Raw genomic sequence first — 24,138 nt, 5'->3', positions numbered from 1 at the left:
TTTCTTTCTTATTTATAGCACAATCTTTTGTTTCAGGAAAAAGGAAAATCAAAAGCTGCACATTCTAAAGTAACATGGTACTTCCATTATTTCTCGGGGAAACATTGCAATCTTCAAAATGATATATTTTGTGCATTAAAATTTACTAAACCACGTCCTGAAAACTAGCGGTGAACTTTTATATTCGTGTAAATTTTATCTAAAGTTTGATGTGTTATTAATCCATTTGGGTTTCTCAAATATTACTTCATACAATTGAAAGCGAATGAGGAAGTTCAATTACATCGAGTTGTTTTTTTCTAGTATGATGTGAATTCAGCTAAATTATTTATTTATTAATTTTCTTCAATTACGAAGAGGGTAAGATCGAAGTAAAAGACGAAAGACTCCATTAAATTTGAAGTTTGAGCCTGACAACAATTAATCAAAAAACATTGGGACTTCCTGCGTAAGAAACTGTTTTCGAGGTAGTATTCAAGAAAGTGGTAAAAAGTTAGAAATCTAAAATAATTTAAACTAATGCATACACTAATCTCGAATCCATACCTAACCTTATTATCCCCTCAGCGCCATCCAACGGTTCTTCCTCTCTAACAAATGCTCTGCGAATATATTGCAAACCGCATTAACCTTTAAATAGAGGTTGGTTTGACCACCAACCTGCCTTGCGCTCTTCCTATGTTTCAACCCATCATGATCAGTTACGAGAGACTGCTCTAGTAATTTGCCTAGGATCATGTCTTCTACATTTCAAAACAAACTGCACCAGGTGTTCTTATCAGTAACACAATTCAAAAATTTGTATCAGATTAAACTTAAAATATGTTCCTTTTGGATAAGAGTATCTCCATTGGAATTTTTTTAAAATAATTCGTTATAAACAAAATCACTCCTATATAAACCACTCCTTTTAACTTTGGAAAACACATTTATAAAATTTAGCCGGTAAGAAAGTCATAACCAAGCATATTTTACGGAGGTTGTCTACAGTTTTGGCGGAAACTATAGACAATCCCAATCAATCTCATTGTCTCAGCGTATATTCAGTGCATTGTACCACACTTCTCGACCTTGGATACAACAGCCCACGAAAAGCATGTTTCACTGATGCAGTAAACAATAATGAATTGCAAAGAAGAGTAGTTACTGTTAAAAGTACTGCTAGAGGACAAAATTGTTACTTTTTCTTTTATATAGAGCTGTTTGGACAACATTCTTGTCATCAAATAGAAAAAACTTGGGGCAAATTATGAAGCAAAGAACTAGAACGAATAGCTCTACCTGTTTCACAGCGACGAATAATTTACATCATGTAGAATAATAAAATCTTGAAACAAACAATTGTACTGTCTTTATATTTTGAGTTATTTTTCATGGACCACTGCCTTGCTCATGTATAAATCTTCATAGTGCCCACCAGCACGATGGGGGAAAACCTCAACACCAATTAGCTATCTCGAAAACAGTGAGGCTACTCAGACTTCTTGATCCTTTTGCCAGAAATGCAGGGAAGTTTCCAGGTTTCTTATTGACTGATTAATTTTATAATTGGTGTGTTAAGCTCATCACCACCATTGCTTCTTTTCCACAAAGCCCCTTTGAAAACTAGATCACAAAATTGAGCACCCAAAGCACAGGCATCCTCTTGTTTCTTAAGAGCACCCTACAATTTCCAAAACATGCAAGCTTACATAGGAACCATAACTTATTATGAATTTACATTGCATTCACTTAAAAGCTGATCCTCTTTGTTCAAAAACTTCTTCCAATAGCTTTTATACTGTGGAATTCCCAGATCAAGCCAAGGTTTCATTTTCCCATTATAGTGTAGCACTGGAGCTGTCTTAATGGACTGAGACTCAATGGTATAATCATGACCCAGTCCAGACACAACCCAATCATTCAGTGGATATATTTTATTCTCAAAGGCGAGCAAGCTTGCCCGCCATGCAATACCTTCAACAGATCCTTCTTGCATGGTCAACTACACAGAGAAATAGAAGATTAGAAAATGTGCACAACATAAACTTTCTTAAAATTAATTTCATCTAACATTTTTCCTTTAGTCATAAACCATCAAAAGGCTCTCCTATGTAGGAGACTAATCAAAACTTAATAGGCCCAAGTGATCGATAGTGTGGGTGGGGGCATGTTCGAATTTGGGCTAGCTGCAATAAGTCAGGCCGAAAGAAGTTTATAACTTAGCCCAAACGACACGTTTTATTGGTTTATATGGGCGAATCCATGAAGCTTGGCCCCAAATTTGGCACTCCTATTGCCTACTATATTCAACGAGAGTATCTCAATACTGTTATTTTCAACGATAGTGTTTTCTGAACAGATGTATTGCAATTGTAGAGAACTTATTTACTTACCTCTTGTATCAACTTTTTGTAAGTTTGAGTAAGACCAAGTTCTCTCCACCTCCCCAGGTCAATTATGTTCAACCCTGACATCCACGTACAGGAATTGGGGCTGAAACCTTTCTCGCCCAGAAAACTTTTCAGTTGACCCAGCTTTACTGAGCAGAACTCCACTGCACCATTAACTTTATCTCCCAAGTCTATGTTCCACAAGGCAGACAAGTCTTGTTGGATAACAACATCATCATCCAGAACCACAACTTTCTTCAAATTGCTGAATAAATCAGGAAGTAAATAGTGTGAATCAGAAAAAATTGAAAGGTATTCCGTTCTAATCTGGTTCATGGACGGATTATCATAACCACGAAATGAAACACGGAACTCCTCAGGCAAGGATAGATGCAATGGATTTTCCATTTGGCTGTCCAGCTCAACATTCAGCACTTGAACAGCAGCTTCCTTATACTGGTTCCTCAAGAACCAGAGCTTCATTGCGTAATAGTTTTCTCTATCAGTCAACACATGAAAAACCTGATTCAAACTTTCCTGAAACAATGTGCAGCCACAATTAAAATTATTACTATAGTCGCTAATATTCAACCTTTATCAAATACAGACTAGAAGTATAACGTACTTTTGCATGAAATACAGTGGAGTTGATAACTACTGAAGCTGCAAGCACATTATTGGAGAAAATAACATAGTGCTGCAAGGAAGAATCAATAAACTTTTCTATATTAGCCTTTTCTTCGTCTTGTGGGGATTTGAAATATTCTACAGTTAGTTTCAGTGACAGGCAGTGAAGACTCTTCGGCATCGTCTGCACATTAAGTTTATACAAGAATGCACTCTGCTTCATGTGGAAGTTGGCTTCATCCTCGGTTAAATCAAATATTTGTCTCAATTTCTTGTCCACATTGTTGCAGTCCACAGGGACTGATTTTATTCTGGTTAATGTATTTTCCATCTTCTTTGAATAACTCTCAGCCCTGTAAATAATATTACTACAATGTAAAATTTCTCGTACATTTATAGCATTTTAAAAGTGGAAAAAAAGAGGTACTGGTATAGTCAGTCTTGGTAATAAGATGTTATATGCTTAAACCCAAGAGCTTTTATTTTGGAAGTTAGTTCATGAAAATTTCATTCACCGAGTGGTAACTAGTTTAATTTTTTCTTCCCCCGAATTCTTCTGAATATAGTTGAATCAGCACATGATAAAAATTAGCAACTGCACTGTTTGCTTCAAGCCCAAAGGCTTTTGTATGAGGGTGTGCTAAGAGATAATAAAACCAATCAAGTGTCTACACCTAAAACCTTGAGCTTTTAAGGGAGTTGATTCGTGACAATCCTGAAAGGTAAGAATGACAGCAATAGCTTTTGGTTTGAGGTAAAACAACATAGTAAACTCAAAGAAAAAATGAAGTGAGACAAGAAAGAAAGATAAGGCTATGCTTTGGGGAATAATATATTAGACCAATGATTATCTAGGGAACCATGAATGGTGCGAAAATGAGTATTTAATATGTTGGAACTACTTTAAGGACTGTCTGGAAATGTGAAAATCTGGATTAAAAAAACTACCGAAAGCCTGATCTGTAAGCAGATATCAAAACATAAATTAATTATTTTTTATAAGAATACTTGATTGAGGGTGAGATTTACCCTAATTTCAACTAGGAAATTCCAATTACAGTTCAAACAGAATGCAACTCAGACAAGCAAACTTTTGGACAAAGGAAAATTATGTATATAAGCTTACACAGGTGGAAGATCAGCATCTGTGGTAGATTCACTAAGCATGTGCTCCATCTCTTGTATATTCTGTTTCAGTTGGCGAGACAATTTATCTTTCGCTGGGAGTTTTGCAATGCTAGGATAATAAGCTCTAGACACAAATAGTTGGTCTTTCAATTTCTTAATCAGAGACTCTTTCATTTCTTGTCTATGTTCTTGTTGCCATAGGCAATAACTACCAAATGTGAGCTCACACGAATTTCTGTCTTCATTGGTAGAGCTTGTTTTTGGGTGGGTGGCCTCTTCAATATGACCACTGCTAGGATTCTGTTGCAGAATTTAATCAGTTCAAGTCCTTATATGAATGACAATATATAAAATAACTTACGAAGAGCTTTGCTGGAGAATAATGTTGTGTCCAAGTTATATAACTTAATGTTATACTATGTATACTACCTCTGGACTCAAACATAAGCAAAATCAATTACTTTCACACTAATTAAGAATAATAGTTAAGTTCATTTAGTATTGTTGTATTTATACAATAAATAAGTATTTTTTTCTAAATGACCCTTTTCAACTGACCCTTAGTAATATTTATTGGGAATAGTGCTTAGGTTTATAACTCGGGGTATTTTTGAAAAAGTAGCATCAAATAGGATTGAGGTAGTTGAAATTTACTTATATTAAGCTCACCACATGACCTTTATTTTTGCTTATATTTGTGTTCAAAGGGAGTAACACTAAGCCTGTGAGTGCTATTGTGCTAAGCTTGTACTGGTTGTACTATATTGGTGAATGACCTATATTATTATTAGCATTGAACCATTCTGATCAATTAATAATCATTGGAAGATATAGTTTCAACATGGTGCGAGCAAAGCACTACACTTTCCCTCACGACCTTTCCTCCCTTTCATTGAGCAGAGTAGTGTTCCCCCTACTCTGGAACTCTGTCTTGTATACTATCATGTCTTTCTCATCTCAGATTTTCCCTTTTGCAATATTTTTCCCATAACTGCTGCAAGACCCTGACTATGTTTTCTGCTTCTGGTTTTACTGGTTGAAAAAGTGTTAGAAAGCATGACTTTGTCTATATTATGTTAGATTCCAGTATGCTATTAATGTTATTGGATCAGAATCGTAACAGTCACACTAGATACTAGATTTCCACTGGTTTAGACTATTAGTATACTTGGGGTCTGGATCAATATTATGAAGTGGACTATCTAGTTCCATTAGTTGGTTCATGTGTTAAACAAAAGTTTCAACTAATTACAGTAATATATGCGTACATTTGAGGTCGGAGGTGATTGCAGAACATCATTAGGTGGCACCTTAGGACCTGAAAATCATTTAAAATTAGAAGCATAAAAAAGGAAGGAAATGGGATACAAGAAGGTATCATGGGATGTGGGTAGTCTTATCAATGACAGTAGAACAACCTCTTTGTTTATCATCACTGGCAGTCTTATCAATGCTGTCAGCAGAACCACCTCTTTGTTTATCATCACTGGCAGTCCTATCAATGGTGTCAGTAGAACCACCTCTTTGTTTATCATCACTGGCAGTCTTATCAATGGTGTCAGTAGAATCACCTCTTTGTTTATTATCACTGGCAGTCTTATGGATGGTGTCAGTAGAATCACCTCTTTGTTTATTATCACTGGCAGTCTTATGGATGGTGTCATTCTTGTCTTCTTGAGCATATTGCTCGAGAACATCCTGTATGAAATTATTATCGAAAATTAATGATATTGCCAAAATTATTCTACATCTATATGCAGTGTACCCCCACCCACCTTAAGTTCCTACGAAAGGGGGATTCTTATCCTCCTTGCTCTTTTTTTTTTTTTATCTTAGAATTTACACAGATCAGTACATTTATACCCCCATAATACAAAAGAACTGTAATCTATTGATAAATGTGTCATGTTAAAATGGAAAAAGAGTTTAGAAGATTGAAGGAGACTCAAGGAAGGAGTTAATAACACTAAATTCATAATAAATATTCTAATTCTATGGACATCCGAAATTGCAATGCCTCACCATCTGGGTAATCCTTTAATTCTTCTATGTTGAGTATACTTCAGATCAAAAAGTCACACCCTAAATCTTTATCCAGACAATAAAGACACCAAATGAAATTTAAAATTTAAATCCCCATAACACAGAAAATAGAAAATGAACTTGTGTTGGTCTTTGATGAGAAGTAAAAAAGTCACCGAGTCACTGGGTTATAACCTATTTATACAATCAACCATCAAGACCCAGCTAAGAAGGAGTCAGTTATAACTGTCTGAAATGGCAATTATAACTTAAGAAAAAACACAACTAAAGAAAATTCAAAATACAGATTACATAGAGAAGAGCATTCTCTTGCTATACTACTGAATAATCTCATAATCATATTAGGAATGTATGTTCAATAATAAATACTGTTTATACTCACAGTAGCGTAGTATTATCATTTGTACTGTTATTATATAATCAGATTAAATTATATACATTATGTCAAAGTCTCTGAGATAATAATATGTAAATAATAATATTTTATTATATTCTCTACCACTTGCTCATGTTCAAAGAATGAACTTTGCAGGTTAATTCTTTCGTTATTAAATAATCATAAAAATAGAAAGGTAGCTGCACTAACGTCGATGGTTCCAGCTATTGGTTATGGAAATCCAAAGATGCAACAGTATCATAATACAAAATATTTCAAACTCACTACCTTAAATATAATTGTTAGAAAGGAAGGGAGAATTCTTAGAACCCAACGTTTGACAGAGCAATGATGACAGAATAAAGTAACTTAAGTGTTGCTCTGCAAATAACTAAGATATTGGGTTTGCTTGGAAAATCTTCAATATAAAGATTTTTAGGACAGAAAAATAAGAAGGAAAAATCAAATTAGAATTCCATAAATTAAAATTAGTTTATGTATGAGTTAATTTGTAGAATATATTTAACATAGTTCCTTCAAAATCTTATGCTTTAACTCGGGTAAGTTAATTTTAACTTTTTGAGAAGCTAATATCATTTTTCCTTCTTATTTTTTTCTCATAGAGGTGATTATGGAGAAGTTTCTCCAAACAGGACTATACTACACAAAAGAACTAAAATAAAAGCGCAAACTATGTCTTACTAAACAAAAAAGAAAAGCAAAATGAAAGCTACCGATACATCAAAAAGATAAAAAAGTGGAGTTGAACAAGATACAAACTTTTAAATATAAACATGGCAAATAACTACAGCTTAATTGTTGTAAGTTGAATGGCACTGGTTCTTGCATTATAAGGTGGACACTTTTTTATGTAACGTTTATTTGGGGATTTTGGATAGCTTGAGGGTGTCCTACTTAGGAACAATTTCTAATGGTTAGGTACAAATGCTTCAGATAAATGGAAGAGGAACATATTTTGGGATAATGTGAAGTTTATGCAGTCCTTTAATACATATAGTTAGTTAGGATCGGATTATCTTATGCCTCTCAACTATGGGATAGTAAAGCATACATGATATTCTTAAAAAATGCTATGTAAAAAATACTTACCTTGGGCAGCTTTTGATATATTACTTTTATAATGTATTTTTCTTTTTTTGTTCCAGGGAATTCTTATCCTCCTCTTTTGTCTGTACTTTTTATCACTTATTCTTTCTAATGAATTTATTTCTGTACTAAAATTATAATAAAAACAAAAATTCTCAACAACTTACATGGATGGAATATTAAGATTGAAATGGAACTGACCCTCAATCTTTTTGGTTCAAAGTTTAGCAGAGGGGGGGGATTTTAATGAAGAGAATGGGGTTGGAAACTATAGTAATTTACAATTTTACCCTCTAGACTAAAATAAAACCATTAAACTTGAAAAGGATAATTTGGTCATCAAAATTCAAAAACTTTAAGCATTGTTTCCTCCTTCCAACGTCCCCCCACATTAGAGGGGTGGCACAATCAAATGAGGGGTTTATTTATCCTCTTATTTCCCTTCCCTTCCCTTCCCTCCCTTACATTCCCTCCAACCAATAACTCTTCATTTTTCTTTTCAATTACAGTAGGTAGGAATAAATATATACATTTTCCTTCCACAATTAAAAGATATGAGAAAATCAACAATTTATAGCAACAAGATTTATCAACAAGAAGTGCAAAATTTAACCAACACAGTATTATAGAGTACCTTCTTAAGAGTTGGTTCAAACTTTATGATCAATTCCTTCACATGACTTGATTGTTCTCCCTGAAGAAGAAATGTACAAGAAAGGCAAAATGAATTTGACGTTTGGGGGATAAGATTTAACTTTTTGGATGTTTGTGTCATTAGTTCTATCAGATTTGTGCACCAGTTATACGTTCCTTTTGGACTTCATTACTGATCACTGTTTTATGCATGTATACTGATTTATACTATTAAATGAACGAAATACTAGCTCATTTTTTGTTTGCTTTGAAAATATCACAAATAATAGTACTCACCAATTTAAAATTAGAAAAATACTCACTCATTTGACAACTTACAAAAAACAACTTATGCCATTATTTTTTCTGCAATTGTGGCGACGACAGTAAGTTGACCACAACTAAATCAGTGAGGTTATGACCAACAATATTCTAAGGTATACACTATTTTGTTGTGTACAACAATAAGCACCAAGGTTTCCTGATTACTGATACACAATTAAATAGATGAATTTATTGCTCATTTCTTTTTCTGAGAATATCCCGTCAACAATTGTGCACACAAATTAAAAGTTTGAAAAGTATTCACTCATTTGACAACTTCAAAATACAAGTTACGCTGGAACTTCTATCCATTTGAACAATTTGTCACAACTGTAACTAGACCACAACTTAATCAGTGAGGTTACTATGATCAACAGTATACTACCTAAGAATGCTAGAAGAAATGGACGGGTACCAATAAGTTGAAAACCACCATACCTCAGACTCATTATGACCAACATCATGTCTATCATAACTTTCAAGACTTTTCTGATTCTGATTTGAAAAAAAAAACAGAGGTGAAGGGAGAATAAAAAAAGCGACATCAGTACAGGAACACCAACATGGAAAGATTGTAACAATTCACAGACACTATTGTTGAATTGAAAGCTTACTGAAGGAGAATTCTTCTGTTCATATACATATCCTGCAAAATTGCAATGATAAATGAATCCCAGAGTAAGGAAAAAAAATAAAAGAAATCAAGTCAAGGCACAAGATTTCGATCAGCAGAGCAAATTCAACTACAAATAATGGTGCATTTATGACAACTAACAATAAGCTCACATACATTTTGCTGATAAATGGATGTAAATACATCCAAAGCACGGTACATAAATTTTAGAATTTCACTCCATTAGAGATACATAATTATAACAGAAAAATGCTATTTGCAAAAAAAGTGAAATGCAGATTATTCACTAACTCAAAATTGAATGGAATTACTTCATTCACAATTTCACTCACATGTCTACAAAAATTAAAAAACAAACCATTGATTGTAACATACGTCCTCCTGTGCTGTGAGGTTTTCATGATTCAATTGTGCGTACATTTGTCCTGTAATGTGAGGTTTCATGATTCGATTGTGGCGTACATTACTTTCCCCTCGTAAACACGATTTTATTGTTACTATTGTTACGACTATTAGGACAACATTTAGATGCATTTTCTTACATGCTGTTTTTCAAACAGAATTAGAGCTTCACATCACAAATGCATTATGACATTCAATGCAAATATTTATTACACAGATTAAAGTGAAACTCTAATTCTGATTAAGCAACAACATCAAATTCACCTTATCGCTGTACCTAAGTTTTATTTTTTTCACTATTAGAACAAAACGAAGACGCAGATCTTTCATTGAATACAAAAGCGTTTCGAGCTTGAAGCAACACAACGGAAACGAAACTCAATTCATTGATTAAAGCAAGCGGAGATTCGGTGACGCCGTTTCTTGCTCGGGGACTGAAAAGTTTAGATCTAAAGCGTACTGCAGTGTGACGAACGAAGAAGAACGATAAAATAAAACAGAGAAATAGGAGGCTTAATTGTCGCGGATCTGGCGCGAGAGGAAAATGTGGAATAACAGAAGAGCGTTAATAGAGAGGAGAGAGGAGAGAGATCTCGGCGAGATCGTACCGGAAGAGTGGAAGCCGTTGTGGAGACCGAGCAAGAAGACGAGAGGAACGAGCATGGAGAGAATGACGAGACCGAGCACCGCAATCACGAGCCCTCTCCACCGTCGTTTCGCGGGGACGCCGTACGACGGAACCGCGCCCAAACCACCGCTCTTCATCCGAGTTTGTTTTTTTTTTCTTCCTCTTTCTTCTCTCACACTCTCTGTGGAGATAATATACCTCTCTTTTTCTGTCTTTGTTTCTTTCCCTCTCACTCTACTTCTCTCTCGCTTTTCAGTTTTTTTTTTTTTATTTTAATTTTTGTTCATTTTGGGATATTCGTGTGTTCGGTTTTTGTGAGCGTATTATTGGACTCCAGTAATACATTTTTTTTTTAAAATGGTATTTGCTGTATTTTAATATTTCTCAACCGCCGACTGAGGAGTTAGTTTTATTTTTCAGTAACATTTTTCGCTCCTCTACATGCTTCCACTGGTGGACTAGCGTGAGCCTGGGTCCAAGCCCTACGATTGCATAGTGCAATTTGAATAGATGGTTTAATGGCGGGTTAAGTTGTTAGATTACCGGTTGGGGTAGGTATTCGGTAAAGCTGTTATGGGAATTTGCAGTAAGTGGATACGTGTGAATTAAATTGAAATTCATTTGTATCATATATGTTTTTCTATTCTATAAGCTTTTTTTATTATTAAATTTAGAGTTTTACTTTTTGTGTATGTTCATTTTGAATATTTTAGACCATCCATTACTTCAAATCATCTAACAATTTTATTATATATAACAATTTAAGAAAAAAAACAAAATATAGCTAAGGTAAAAAATTGATATCATGTAAAGCATTTTATATCAAACAAGATCATATGGGATTTGATGAAAAGTCTAAAGTTAAAGCAAAATTATTTTATTTTGTTCTTATGCAAATACCTTAAACTAAAAAAAACTAAAACCTTTCACCATTTTTTTTGTTTTGTTTAAAGAGATAAATAATGTTATAAAGGATGTGAGATCTACTTATTTATTTAATATGTTCAAGATATACAAAAACAAGAGAAACCTTTGTTTATGTGCAACTAATTTGTCATTACTTTGTATATTTATTTTTATTATGAACAATCTTTCCAAGTAACAGCAGAATATGAGCAAGGAAGGTGTACAAAATTGAACAGGAGAAAAATTCCTTGTGTAGTTCTTAATCCTGAGTGATATAAATTATCAGGATATTGAAGACATTAATTAACTAGTCAAACCTTTAAACCATGCACCAAAAAAAGAAAAATAACATCAACTAAATGATTTGATGCTGTGATTCTTAGAGACCAAAGGGAGATGTTATGAATGTTTCATATTTTCTATTGCACAAGTAAAACCAGTCTCTTTTGTCCATTCCAAACACCTGAAACCAAAGCAACATAAATCATAATGTATGTGGAAACTCGGATATTCTAAACGAATTTGAATTTTCTTATGGAATTTTGGTGTTATCTTTTTAGTGTACTTTCAAAAAAGAATCTGATTTCATTATAAACTCATACTTTTATAATATAATTTATATTTGGATCTCAATATGATTTAATAAAATAAAAAATTTATTGATTAATGTGAGAAGTTATATATATATATATATATTATAATGTCTAATGAAAATTCAATCTGATGAAGATCGGGAAAGCATATAAATATGGTTATGAATTGTCTCACGGTTGATCATCAATAAAGGATGTGACAAAAAAAGAATTGTCAAGAGATAGATTGAAAAAAAAAAGATTAAAGAAACTGCTCACGTAAGAACGCTCATGGATCAAGGTAAATCTCTATTTCTATTATAATTAAATATGATGTGTGAGAATCATAATGTGTAGGATCCTTAAGATGATGATGTACATTATTGTTTCTTACCGTAAGTTGTTGATCTTATAATGAGAAGCTCCGATAATTTAAAATAAATAATATATTATTAGCTCAACACAAGATATAAGCACTTCTAATAAAGACAAATAAAATGAAATGATTTTTTCATAGGCTAAAATTAATTTATGCATAAACTAAAAAATGTAAAATAGATATAGGAGAAAGTTTTTCACAAATTAACTTAACATATACTAATTATTTTAAGTTATGGAAAAAATGATTTCAAATTTCCTTTCTATAAGTGCTTACGGAAAAACTTGTCCAGATAAAACTCATAGAACTCCATGCTGTGTGGACAAAACATTTCCTTTATCAAGCTTTTAAAATTATTCTTAATTTTCAAGTGGTCTTGGGTGTTTTTTTTTTTATATACCGGATCGGATTGTACAATCCATAGCACCCCTTAGTATAATATGTATTATAGATTGCACAATTCAAAAGGTAGACCTGGATTCGAAAGTGTCTTTCGAATTGTTCAATCCATAACACATTTTGAACTTACAATTCAGATTGTACAATCTAAAAGACAATTCCAAATTTGGGTTTACCTTTTGAATTTTACAATCTAAAATACATGTTATAATAAGGGGTGTTATAGATTGTAGAATACAAAAAGATATTTTTGGATACAATCATGGAGGTGTAAATAGAAAAAAAATATTTTCAGATTGTAGATTTTGAAATGTTTTTTTAAGAAAAAAATATTTTTGTGTGACCTATATGATAGTTTCTTCTTGCACCCTTATGTTTTTCTTCTTACACCTCTACATTTTTTTCTTCTTGCACCCCTACGTTTTTTCTACTTGCACCCACAAGGTTATGCAAAGACAAAATTTTCCCTATTATTTTTTAAAAATCCTAAAATGCACTTAACGGACTCCATTCCTAAAAATCCTAAAACCATCACTATTCTTTTCTTCTTCTCACATATTGCACAACTACACTCTAGGAGTCCATTCCTCCCTCAACCACGCCTTTTCATCTTGCATTTTTGTTGATGGTTTAGGGTGGTCTTGACAACTTAGTGCTTGACGATTTTCTGAAGGTAAGTAAATATTTTGGTTTTTGGACTCGTACTTCCATTTTTTCTTTGGATTTTTGTTTTCGCAGTTCAAAAGTATTATTCCAAACAATGCAGTCTGGTAGCTTTACGGAATAGAGAATCCATATTTTTTTTTGCATTCCGGATTATGGAATCCGTAGAAATCCCGGATTGGAGAATTAGTAAATCTACTGGATTAATGCTTTTGGCAACATTCTGGATTGGTGCTTCTATAATTGTTTGTTTTCAATCAAGGTTTTCTTTTTTCTTAATCATGCAAATTCGCTACCAAGTTATTTAAGCAGACATGGGAAATCAACAATTTATGAAATCTTTGCTTCTGGAACATTTCCTCATTCAGAAAACTAAATGATTCACTTTTGCATTGATGAATTTGTAGCACATTCCCATATCCCTATTTTTGGGTAACCACAAAAACTCCATAACCACTAATGCTCTTAAAAAAACATAATTCTTACATCTAGAACCCAAACAATACTTCGACAATGTAACCCACTCCTCCACCTTGCTCCGCACAACTAAAATGACCCCTCCACCAACGCCCAAGATGAATGAAGAAGATGAACAATGCCAAACAAACTCCACCACAGTGCTCTTTTCCAAATAAAAGGTCAAGGCAAATTTTGAAATTTTTAGAATTGTGGAGGTGTAGGAAGAAAAATGTAGCGGTGCAGGAAGAAGAAGCCCTCTGTTTTTTTTTTTTTTTTTTAAAAAAACGGGGTGCAGGAAGAAGTAGCCCTCTATTTATTATTTTTTTTTATAAAAACTTTCATAGTAGGGGTGCAGGAAGAAGAAGCCCTCTATTTATTTACTTAACTTTTATAGAAGTTCTTTAATCTATCTTCTCCAAAGTTGAAATGTGTGAGTCTATATTGGAGAAGTTCAATTTATTTGTCACCTTACTTTCTTTTCCGAAATTAATAGAAAAGTTTATCTAAATAGAACCTAAATAACCTATATTCATCATCCCACTGTAATTTTGTTCAATTGCATTCAGGAGATAAAATTAGAGTAATTATATTATTTTTAGTAATTACTGTTCGTTGCATGTGAATTTATTTAACTACGCTATATCATACTACTTCTATCCTGTTTTTTCTTTCCAACTACAAGACCGTACCCCAATTTCTAACACTGAAGCCGTGAGATTCCAGAAACACGAGGTTACTCAAATTCGAAGACGAGGGAGAGAAACAACGTTTGAATTTACAACTGTTTCGTTTTTTTGTAAGTGTCGTAGTACAAGGTTTTTGAACTTCTGTTATTACAGAACCTAGAAAGGGAACTTGCAGAGTGATGCACTTAATCCGTTAATACTCTATCTGTAAGTTTTGAAAAATCTTCACACTCCCTTTTTCTGTCAAGTTTTGGTCATGAAAGTTTGGCATCTTGCTTGAGAAAATAATTGCTATTAGACAGGAATAATAAGTTGTTTGCATTTTTCTTTATAAATCATGTTAATAAATAAATTAGTTACCAATGTTTGTATTAAATTTTAGGAAATGGAGTAAGAGATCTATGCTTCGTTTTTGGCTGCTTGTGCTTGCTTATTGTGATGTGAATCTTTTGATTTATTGGTTAAAATATCATAGGAGATAACAGGTTCTGGTTTTGATCAAATACTTCAATGATGGGCACCTACTGCAATAATAACCTAGTGTGCAACTTGTATTACCCACACTGCTCAATAACCCATTGTGGTGTTCTGACAAGAAGAGACTCATTATGCCAAAACCCAATTTATTTTGGTTTCCACAAACACCGTTTTGATTCAGTACTAGCTGGTATTGGTATGGAGGAAATTATTAAAGAAGTCAATGAAGAAAATGAAAGAAGGTTTAGGTGGATTGAGGTTGGGAATAATGTCACAATAGAACAACGACAGGCCATATCTGAACTTCCCTTCAGGATGTCGAAACGAAGCAAAGCCTTGATGAGACAGATTATATGTTTTTCTGCAGAGAAAGGCACCATATCTGATCTTTTGGAATCATGGGTGAGGATTATGAACCCTATCAGAGCAGATTGGCTTTCAATTCTGAAAGAGTTGAGCATAATGGAACATCCTCTTTACCTTGAGGTATTTCACATTTTTTGTTTCCTTGATACAATAGTTGCAGTGAGGTCTTAACTTACGCCAACTATCCAAATTCCAAATGGCATATGGCATATGGTAGTGTTTTATTTACACCATTGGTTTTGTTGGTTTTAAATGTGAAGTCTCATGCAAAGAGGCCAGTTTGAGGTTTGTGTATTTTTTGTATGTTTTATTTCTTGCAGTCTAAAATTATTCTGTCATCTATACACATTTTTAGGTGGCAAAGTATGCTCTTCAAGAAGAATCCTTTGAAGTCAATATTCGTGACTATACAAAGATAATCCATTATTATGGAAAGCACAATCTACTAGAAGATGCTGAAAATTTTCTCACACTAATGAAGCAAAGGGGCTTCATCTATGATCAAGTAATTCTGACTACCATGGTGCACATGTACAGCAAGGCTGGCCGTCATGACCAGGCCAAGGAGTATTTTGAAGAGATCAAATCACTTGGCGAACCTTTGGATAAAAGATCATATGGCTCAATGATCATGGCCTACATCAGAGCCGGAATGCCTGAAGAAGGAGAGAATTTACTTCAAGAAATGGAGGCACAAGAAATAACCGCAGGCAGTGAGGTTTATAAGGCACTGCTTAGATCCTACTCTATGATTGGCAATGCCGAAGGTGCACAAAGGGTGTTTGATGCAATTCAATTGGCTGGTATCACCCCAAATGATAAGATGTGTAGTTTGGTTGTTAATGCTTATGCAATGGCTGGACAAAGTCAAAAGGCTCTAATTGCATTTGAAAATATGAGACGAGCAAGTATCAAACCCACTGATAAATGCATAGCTTCAGTATTGGTTGCTTATGAGAAGGAAAGCAAAATAAATACAGCATTAGAATTTCTACTAGATTTGGAGAAAGATGGCAACAAGATTGGGAAAGAAGCCTCTGCAGTATTAGCTAAGTGGTTCCGAAAACTAGGGGTGGTGGAAGAGGTGGAGCTTATTTTAAGAGATTTTGCCACCGGCCACCAGATAAGCTAATGTAGAAGTTACTGCATATTATTTATTTGAAGCTTAGTGGATCCATTTTAACTGTTTTGAAATGATTTAATATGCAATGCAATGAATATTTGAACTGTTCTGGAAATGATTCTTTGATGAAAGTTACTCGATGCAGTGGTACTCTACCTTTGAGATTATCATGAACATTATGCAATATGCACTGTGAATTTCTGCTGTTTTTTCCATCCCTGACCAAGCCACCAGAGCTACTAGATATAAAGATAATGAACCTATGCAACCCCTTTTCCTTTATCATTGCACTTCTCGTGGCTGAAAATTCTACAGTGGTAAGTTGTAAGACGTGTATTGTTCACTTCTTATTTACTCTTCTGGCCAAGACTAGCGGTAAATCAATTTCTCTCTGTTCTATTGTAACATGAACAATCATTGAATGTATTGTGCCCTTTCGTGCTTAAGTTCTCAGATGAAGGTAAGTGCATGATTAATAAAGATTAAATTTGTTAAAATGTTTTTTTTAAATGCTCTGAAAGTAATTGAACATTTAACTAAAATAAATCTGAGCATTTACATCTCGAAAGTGACAACTAATATTAGAGATTAATCACATAATTAGTGAACATATTAGGTCAACAACCCATAAAGAGGACACTACAATAGGACTTACTTGGATCTACTCTAGTCATTCGTATAAGTAGGGATCCAACACTATTGATGTAAATAGGTAAACACAAACAGCCTAAGATAATAGGTAATTGAGCTTTCATTATTGCTATATAGTCTTCAAATACACCGAGAATTAACTTAAGCATTGAAGTATATTTACAGGTACTCTTGCTAAGACCAAAACAAAAACCAAAAACTGAGATCAAGAGTTAAAAACACCGAGAGTCAAAATCAGACTACAAGTGCACAAGACAACACAAAAGTTCTACAGTTCGATTTGGCAATACTAACATTATTTTTTTACATGGGAGTTATCTCTAGTCCACCAAATCACAAATTAATTAATTCTTATGGTTGTACAGTGACTTTGACAACAGATGAATTTTCACACTGCATAAGATAATGCACAAGTATTTGAAACTAACATAAAATTATGTAAATTAAAGCGTTCTTGTGTATTTAGAGAAAGGAAAAAGATTATATCCTTTATTGATTAATTAGGAAAAACAACATGCATCAAACGGTGTAGATGCCTCCAAAATCACTGATTTTATTTTGTCAATGTGATGACTGGAATGATTTAAAGATAAGCATTCTGCTTGCAGCATTCAATTGCATCAGTAAACATGTCCTCCACACTATACTTGAACTCAAAACCAGCATCCACCAGTTTCTTCGAGGTTAAATGTGGCAACTTTGCACCTTTTATTTCCTTCACCTCTCTAAAGGAAGAACACAAAATCAATTATTAGTTTTACAATTAACACAAAATCAGATACTATTTAGTTGTGGGTGTATGTGAATTGTGATGTTAGAAATTGTGACTGAAACTGCAATTTAAAACCTTGACTGTGTACATATTTAACAAAGCATTTTACAGAACTTACTCTACAGTTGGTATTTGAAATTCTGGGTATTTGGTTGAAATAATTTCAGCAATCTCTTCAATAGGTACAATGAAGGGTGAACAATTATATCTCCCTTTGGGATTAGGATGCTCTAGCAGGAAGATATGTGCTCTGGCCAAATCATCAACATGTACCATATGGTAACGAATCACACCAATTTCTTCCTTTTTGCCTGCATCAATTTAACAGCAACTTCAATTATGTAACTTTTAATCTTGTCAAAAGGTGTCATGGTTGACCTTCAAATGATTTCCATCGAACACAATTTGATAAAATGGAAAGTAAAATGGAAGAAGAGGGTAGAAGAAGGTGCAAGAAGTATACCAAACAACAAAAGCAGTGCTCTTTCAACAGAGTCAGGAAGCTTGGGACAGATAAAACGTCCAACAACAAAGGGAGGCACAAGACTCGCAACTTCCAACCCATTCTGTTCTCCAAACTCAAGCACTGCCTTCTCTGTCAACACCTTTGAAATTGCATATGACCAACCAAATGGCTTCACACTCCTAAGCAAATCCACATCACTCCAAGCACTCTCATCAACCACATCTTGTGGCTCTGGGCCAGTGAAGGAAACAGTGGAAGCACTAGAAGTGTACACAACCCTCTTCACTGTCTTTGCTTTCACAGCTGCTTTCAGTATGCCTAATGCTCCTTCAATGACCCTTTTGGTCACAACTTCCTCCGGCTCGTTCACTGCAAAATCAATTGGTGTGGCAGTGTGGAAAATCCCAACACACCCTTCTACTGCTGGACCAAAACTCTCTGGGTTGCTCAGATCAGCATTAAAAAAATGTAGCTTTTCAGATGCATCTGGTAGATTTGTGAGGAAGCTAACATCCCTCTTGCGTCCTGTTCATGCCAAAATAGAACATAGTTATAACCTTGTCTAAGAATTAGTATAGTCATACACATACGAATTTTGAATCATCATGTTCATAGTACTGATTTTATTCAATCTAAATTGGAGTTTCATTTCCATATAATAAAGATTTGAATTAAAAAAATACTAGGTTATGGAGGTCTCTAATTTTTTCCTTGCAATAATTGAAAGGCTTATTTACCTAGATCAGATCTTATGGTGGTATTAACATAATATCCATGTTCAAGGAGTCTCTTGATGATCCATGAACCAATGAACCCTGTGCCTCCTGTGACACAAACTCTACCTTTTCCCTCTTCCATTTGAACACTCTTAATGTGTCACTCTTCACTTTTGTTTGTGTTGTGCACTCATCAACTTCTAACACTTTTCTGCTTGCTCTCTGTGTGTATAAGAATAACATGTCTAACAATGTCAATAGCCTATTGATATGTCTCATTCCTTTTAGTTTCTGTTTGTTTTTATCATAACATGATGAAGCTGTGACTATCAGATAAAATAGAAAAAATATTCATTATATATTAATAAAATTCTATCATCTACACATAATAATTAATTGATGTGATGTATTTAAATCATAAAATATAAAATATGAATAGTAAAAATAGTATTTTAAATGACATGAAACTCAAAAAAGAAAAAAAAAGAAGCTTATATTTTTTTTTTCTCAGGAACAGTCTACTAACCGGCTCACATTTTTTTTTTTTATAATTTAACGTTTTAAACATAATTTTCATCCTATAAAATTAATATGATTTGATTTTGATTCTAATAATAGTTTATTTATATTTATTTCTCAAAAATTTAAATTAATAACTTTAATCCGTATAAAACAAGAAAACTTTTGTTTTTATCTTTGTAAAATATTTCTTCTTATTTTAATATCTTCAAACTTTAAAATTATTATTTTGTTCCTAAAATTCGTGTTAATATAGATAAATAACATTATCATAGGAATTCAAGTTAAAAAAAAACAATAATCTATTTTTTGAAACTTTTTTATTTATGTTTTTCTCAATGGAATAGTTTAGTTTAATTAATAATAAAAAAACAAACTATTATACGTAAATATAATGTTTATGAGTTTAGAGTTGATGACTTACTGACAAATATATTTAATGGATCTCTTAAAATTTATTTTAATATTTTATAATAATATGTTACAAATATATTAATACTTATCAAAATATGACAATAAATTTATACTATTTTTAACTATAAAGTTATGTAATTTATTTATAACTATAAGATAATATTAAAATTATAAATGTATATATATATGCAAAAAATAAAAATAATTACAAAAAACCTATAATATAACTTTTTATAATATTCTATTATAAAATGTTTAATAATTTTATAATAAAAAAATCAAACTATATTGTAAAATATTAAATTTATTTGATTCAAATTTTATATTAAATTAAAATTAAACTAAATTAAATTGTATTTAATTTTATGATTGATTTGTATAACATTTTAATAAAAGATTGCGTGATAATATTATAATTGAAAGTTAACCTTAATTTTTTTAAATTGAAAACATTTTTTATTAAAATAAAATCAAAATTACTAATTGATAAAAATTAAAATATATTTTAATATTTTTTTTTAAACTGATTTAAATGTAAATCAAAAGAAGAAATTTTTTGACCGAGTCAGATGCTGAAAATTATATGATATGAGTGCATGAGGCAGGTGCGTTTACTTGGCTTTTTCCTTAAACTTTTTTATTTTCTCGTTCTCTCCGTTTATTATTATATTATATTTATTTGTATGAACCCAAGACCAATTTCTACAACTCCTCCTGAATATTAGTGGGTTAAATAAGATATTCATATAACTAAAATTATTTGGAAATTGCTTTCTCCACTAAATAAATTTGAATTATTAGGATTAAAATGTCCTTTTTATTTTGTAAATAAAAGTGAAAAATACAAGTTAAAATGTATTTTGTATTTTATAATATATTTTTGAAATATTTTTTTGGAATAGCTTTTAGGAACAATTTATTGGAATAATCTCTATCGAATACGTTTTTTAATTTGTTTTTCAAAATCTTTTGTGTGAAATTATTATTTTTATTTTGGATTTGATTTTTCAAGGAGCTAATATAGAATTTTATTTCTGAAACGCAAAATATCTATTTTTAAATTATCTTTTTCAGAATATATTTTTCAAATTTATATATTTTTAATTGTGAAATAAAGGACAATTCTAAAATTTTAAAAATTTATTGAGTGCAGATTAAAAATCATTGATTGTAGGAAACAATTGTCCAATTGTTTTATATTTCGTAGACACATGTGACAAACCATTTTCACTTCAAAATTAATAGATAAATGTCACAGACAAAATCATGTTTTGTATAGAATTTTTATAGAAACTAATTCTTCTTTATAGAAGATTTGAAATATTATTTAGGTAAGAAATTTTAAAAGAACATAAAAGTTTATAAAAAAAATTGCAATTAATTTTAAATTTTATTTAAAATATAAAAATATAAAAAAATTCTTATTTTTCTTTGTCACAGCTATGCATTTTTTTATACTTGGCATTAATTCCACTAATAAATTGTGGACTCCACTATTGGAAGGTCCTTAAATAGGCAAAGGTCAAATCATCATTAGTTTGATATCTTTATATTGATGTTTGAGGAATTTTCTTTTAGGAGGAAGTCAATTGAGATTTTTCTTAGGAAATAGTTTACATGTATAATAATAATGTAAAAAAAATAATTAAAAAATGTATAATAATAATGTTATTTTTCAATTAGTTGTGTTTTCCTTATTAACATTATATGTTTTTTAATTAATGTGAAACATATTACTTTAATGGATATTAATTCGATTATTTTCGGTTAATTAAAATTACTTATTAAAGTTTTATATAAAATTTATATCTCTAAAATTCTTATAAACATGTATATATATATATATATTGAAAACATTAAATTATTATTATCATAAGAATAAGTAACTTTAAAAAATATTAAAGAATATTTTTAAAATCTTACCAAAATAAATTAATATATTTATTTGTTTAATTCAAAATATTTGAATTTCACGTGTTATCTTCAGCACATACTAGTATCATACAACATTAAAATGTTTAATAAATATTAAGTTCATAAATCAATTTAATAAGTTAGAAAATATCTACTAGGATTTCGTATGTGGTTTAGTTTGAATAATTTGTGTGAGATTTTAATTTTAATTTTTTTATTGTTACTGAAAAAATTATAAACTAAGTCATGTTGAGATACTAAATTATCTAACTCAATTAGACGATCTAACACTATTATACTATTTATGAATTTTGATGACAATAAACAATCTAAGTGTTTTATCAGTTTGAAAATGATTAAAATATCTTAACATTCTAATATGTATTTTGTGACAATTGAAGGATACATTAGACCTTTAACTAAATATGGTAAGACTCTTGATAGACATTCTAATAAACCCTATATGTTAATTTTAATTTCAGTTATAAATAATTTGTAACAATCAAATGATCTTTTAGATAAACATTAAGTATTTTGAATCTTATTTTCAACAACAATAATCTCTATGATTGAAAAATGTTTGTATGACCAATGCTCTTATAATAAGGTTCTTAAATAAACAAACCAATTTGAGTTTATGATATTTGTATATTTTGTTTGAGTTGTTTATTTTAATAGAATAAAGGCAAAAGTGCTTTGAAGATTTTCATATAAAAACTTTTCTTATCTAAGTTATTAAAGATAATGATTCTCTTTGAAGGCTAGGAAAGATAAAGTGTTAACTAATTTAAAGTTGCAATGTTGATATGATAAAGCCTATATAAAGAGTTCAAGTTGAATATGAAGAACACAATTATAATATATAATTATTTCTATCATACAATGATTTTATAGTGTTATTTTTTTTTTTAGCAACCGGTTTATAATTTTTTATTTTGTGAAGTATACCTCGTGAACTTTATTTGTACTTTTATGAGTGTTATTTTCTTTATGGAGTTCTTAATCTCAAGGGGAGATTAAGAAGGTATAACTAGGAGTAATTTGTGTACTCGTGAGAATTAAAAGTGGTTTATGTACTCACAAGAATTAGGAGTGATTTGTGTACTCACTTGTAAACAAGAATGGTTTGTATACTCGATTGTATTCAATTGATTGATAATGAAACTTCTTAAGTAAATTACGTATAAGAAATAATTAAATGTATCTTATAAATTTGGATGAATGAATATAAAAATTTATTGTGTTACTTCTTTTGTTTGTTCTCTAAACGGTCTAATCTAACTCCCTTCTAAATTCAATTGTTCCAACAAATCAAAGTTAAATTTTCAATTGAACTAATTTAAATTAATTAATTAATTAAGTTTAATTAACCAAAATTTCACAAACTAAAATTTAAACATTAAATATTAGACTCAACTTGACTAGTTTATAACTTTCTTTCAACATAACCATTATTTTATCTCATCTTTTAGTATCGAGATGGATATAGAGAATCTGACCCCTCCATCTAACCTAACATTATGAAGGTTGATTTACATAGATTTAAATTTTAAAAATTATGCATGTGATATATATATATATATATTATGGTTAAAAAACATATTCATTAGAATAATATATATTAAAGTTAATTGTTAAATTTACCATTAATATTTTACATAAACAAAAGTAACTGACATCGTTATCACTTACATGTATGTAGCATTTCTTATAAGCATTTAAATCAAATACTACCATTGAATTAAAATTGTTTAATTTTGAAAAATGGAGTACTAAATCTCAATTTAAAAATTACAGAGATTAAAATTCTATATATGTGAAACAAATTAAACATTATATGTCTTAAAGTGTTCCAACCCAAATCATTATTTTATATTCTTTTAAAAAGTCTAAATTTTTGAACAAATACATGTTCATAATAACTTTATGGCATAATACTACAAATTAAACATGATATGTCTTAAAGTGTTCCGACCCAATTCATTATTTTATATTCTTTTAAAAAGTCTAAATTTTTGAACAAATACATGTTCATAATAATTTTATGGCATAATACTACAATTATAATGATATTATTTATTTCAAAATATATTAAAATCTTAATATAAGGTCAACTAATATAAGTCAAGAAAATAGTTTTTTTTTTTACAATTAGATGCAATCAATTCATCAATAAAGTGAATCAAGAACCATGCCTTAAATTCATGCACAAACACCATAGTTGGATAGTTGAAATGGTCCAATTCTTCCTACTAAATCCACCATCTAGGGGAAGTTTTTTCTCTACACATTTCCATCTTAATCAAACCATGCCAATTTTAACTTCTCTTTTTTTCCATTCTCCCATGTCAACTTCTCACCTAAAATAAACTTTTCAAAATG

The 24,138-nt window shown here is 31.1% G+C and overlaps 3 protein-coding genes across 6 annotated transcripts; 1 reads left to right on the top strand and 2 right to left on the bottom strand.

Annotated features, from left to right (window-relative positions):
- Nucleotides 1-1,162: 1,162 nt before the first annotated feature.
- On the bottom strand, nucleotides 1,163-10,569 carry LOC137823868 (probable galacturonosyltransferase 7). Its single transcript, XM_068629177.1, has 10 exons — nucleotides 10,255-10,569; nucleotides 9,225-9,256; nucleotides 9,049-9,105; nucleotides 8,288-8,347; nucleotides 5,546-5,825; nucleotides 5,396-5,445; nucleotides 4,126-4,427; nucleotides 2,998-3,352; nucleotides 2,376-2,909; nucleotides 1,163-1,984 (listed from the first exon to the last, which is right to left on the bottom strand). The coding sequence occupies exons 1-10, from the start codon at nucleotides 10,409-10,411 to the stop codon at nucleotides 1,709-1,711; spliced, it is 2,103 nt and encodes a 700-aa protein (XP_068485278.1). The 5' UTR covers nucleotides 10,412-10,569; the 3' UTR covers nucleotides 1,163-1,708.
- Nucleotides 10,570-13,086: 2,517 nt separating this feature from the next.
- Nucleotides 13,087-16,419, top strand: LOC137825623 (pentatricopeptide repeat-containing protein At1g01970-like). Of its 4 annotated transcripts, XM_068631340.1 has the most exons (4): nucleotides 13,087-13,203; nucleotides 14,376-14,545; nucleotides 14,824-15,301; nucleotides 15,537-16,419. In XM_068631340.1, exons 3-4 carry the CDS (start codon nucleotides 14,849-14,851, stop codon nucleotides 16,311-16,313), a joined length of 1,230 nt encoding a protein of 409 aa, XP_068487441.1. In that variant the 5' UTR covers nucleotides 13,087-13,203; nucleotides 14,376-14,545; nucleotides 14,824-14,848; the 3' UTR covers nucleotides 16,314-16,419. The 4 variants fall into 4 exon arrangements, with proteins under 4 accessions (XP_068487441.1, XP_068487439.1, XP_068487440.1 ...); XM_068631338.1 differs by lacking the exon at nucleotides 13,087-13,203 and having other exon boundaries at nucleotides 14,070-14,545; nucleotides 14,814-15,301; XM_068631339.1 differs by lacking the exon at nucleotides 13,087-13,203 and having other exon boundaries at nucleotides 14,308-14,545.
- A 945-nt stretch (nucleotides 16,420-17,364) lies between these two features.
- On the bottom strand, nucleotides 17,365-19,182 carry LOC137825624 (vestitone reductase-like). The gene is made up of 4 exons (XM_068631341.1): nucleotides 18,931-19,182; nucleotides 18,191-18,718; nucleotides 17,846-18,038; nucleotides 17,365-17,680 (listed from the first exon to the last, which is right to left on the bottom strand). Exons 1-4 carry the CDS (start codon nucleotides 19,049-19,051, stop codon nucleotides 17,539-17,541), a joined length of 984 nt encoding a protein of 327 aa, XP_068487442.1. The 5' UTR covers nucleotides 19,052-19,182; the 3' UTR covers nucleotides 17,365-17,538.
- Between the last annotated feature and the right edge of the window lie 4,956 nt (nucleotides 19,183-24,138).

Source organism: Phaseolus vulgaris, chromosome 8 (assembly GCF_000499845.2).
Source record: "Phaseolus vulgaris cultivar G19833 chromosome 8, P. vulgaris v2.0, whole genome shotgun sequence".
Lineage (NCBI taxonomy): Eukaryota > Viridiplantae > Streptophyta > Magnoliopsida > Fabales > Fabaceae > Phaseolus > Phaseolus vulgaris.
Note: the sequence above shows the minus strand (reverse complement) of the source record. Positions and strands in the feature narration are given on the sequence as shown.

Bases quoted from the DNA above. Each gene is read 5' to 3' on its own strand.
- LOC137823868 (XM_068629177.1), bottom strand. From the start codon at position 10,411: ATGAAGAGCGGTGGTTTGGGCGCGGTTCCGTCGTACGGCGTCCCCGCG. The intron at 5,826-8,287 runs GTACTCTATAAT...AATTTCATACAG, and splicing joins TTGAACCAACTCTTAAGAAG to GATGTTCTCGAGCAATATGC. The intron at 5,446-5,545 runs GTTGTTCTACTG...AATGATTTTCAG, and splicing joins CAGTGATGATAAACAAAGAG to GTCCTAAGGTGCCACCTAAT.
- LOC137825623 (XM_068631340.1), top strand. From the start codon at position 14,849: ATGATGGGCACCTACTGCAATAATAACCTAGTGTGCAACTTGTATTAC. The intron at 15,302-15,536 runs GTATTTCACATT...ACACATTTTTAG, and splicing joins AACATCCTCTTTACCTTGAG to GTGGCAAAGTATGCTCTTCA.
- LOC137825624 (XM_068631341.1), bottom strand. From the start codon at position 19,051: ATGGAAGAGGGAAAAGGTAGAGTTTGTGTCACAGGAGGCACAGGGTTC. The intron at 18,039-18,190 runs GTATACTTCTTG...AAATTGATGCAG, and splicing joins AGCACTGCTTTTGTTGTTTG to GCAAAAAGGAAGAAATTGGT. The intron at 17,681-17,845 runs GTAAGTTCTGTA...TTCTTCCTTTAG, and splicing joins TTTCAAATACCAACTGTAGA to AGAGGTGAAGGAAATAAAAG.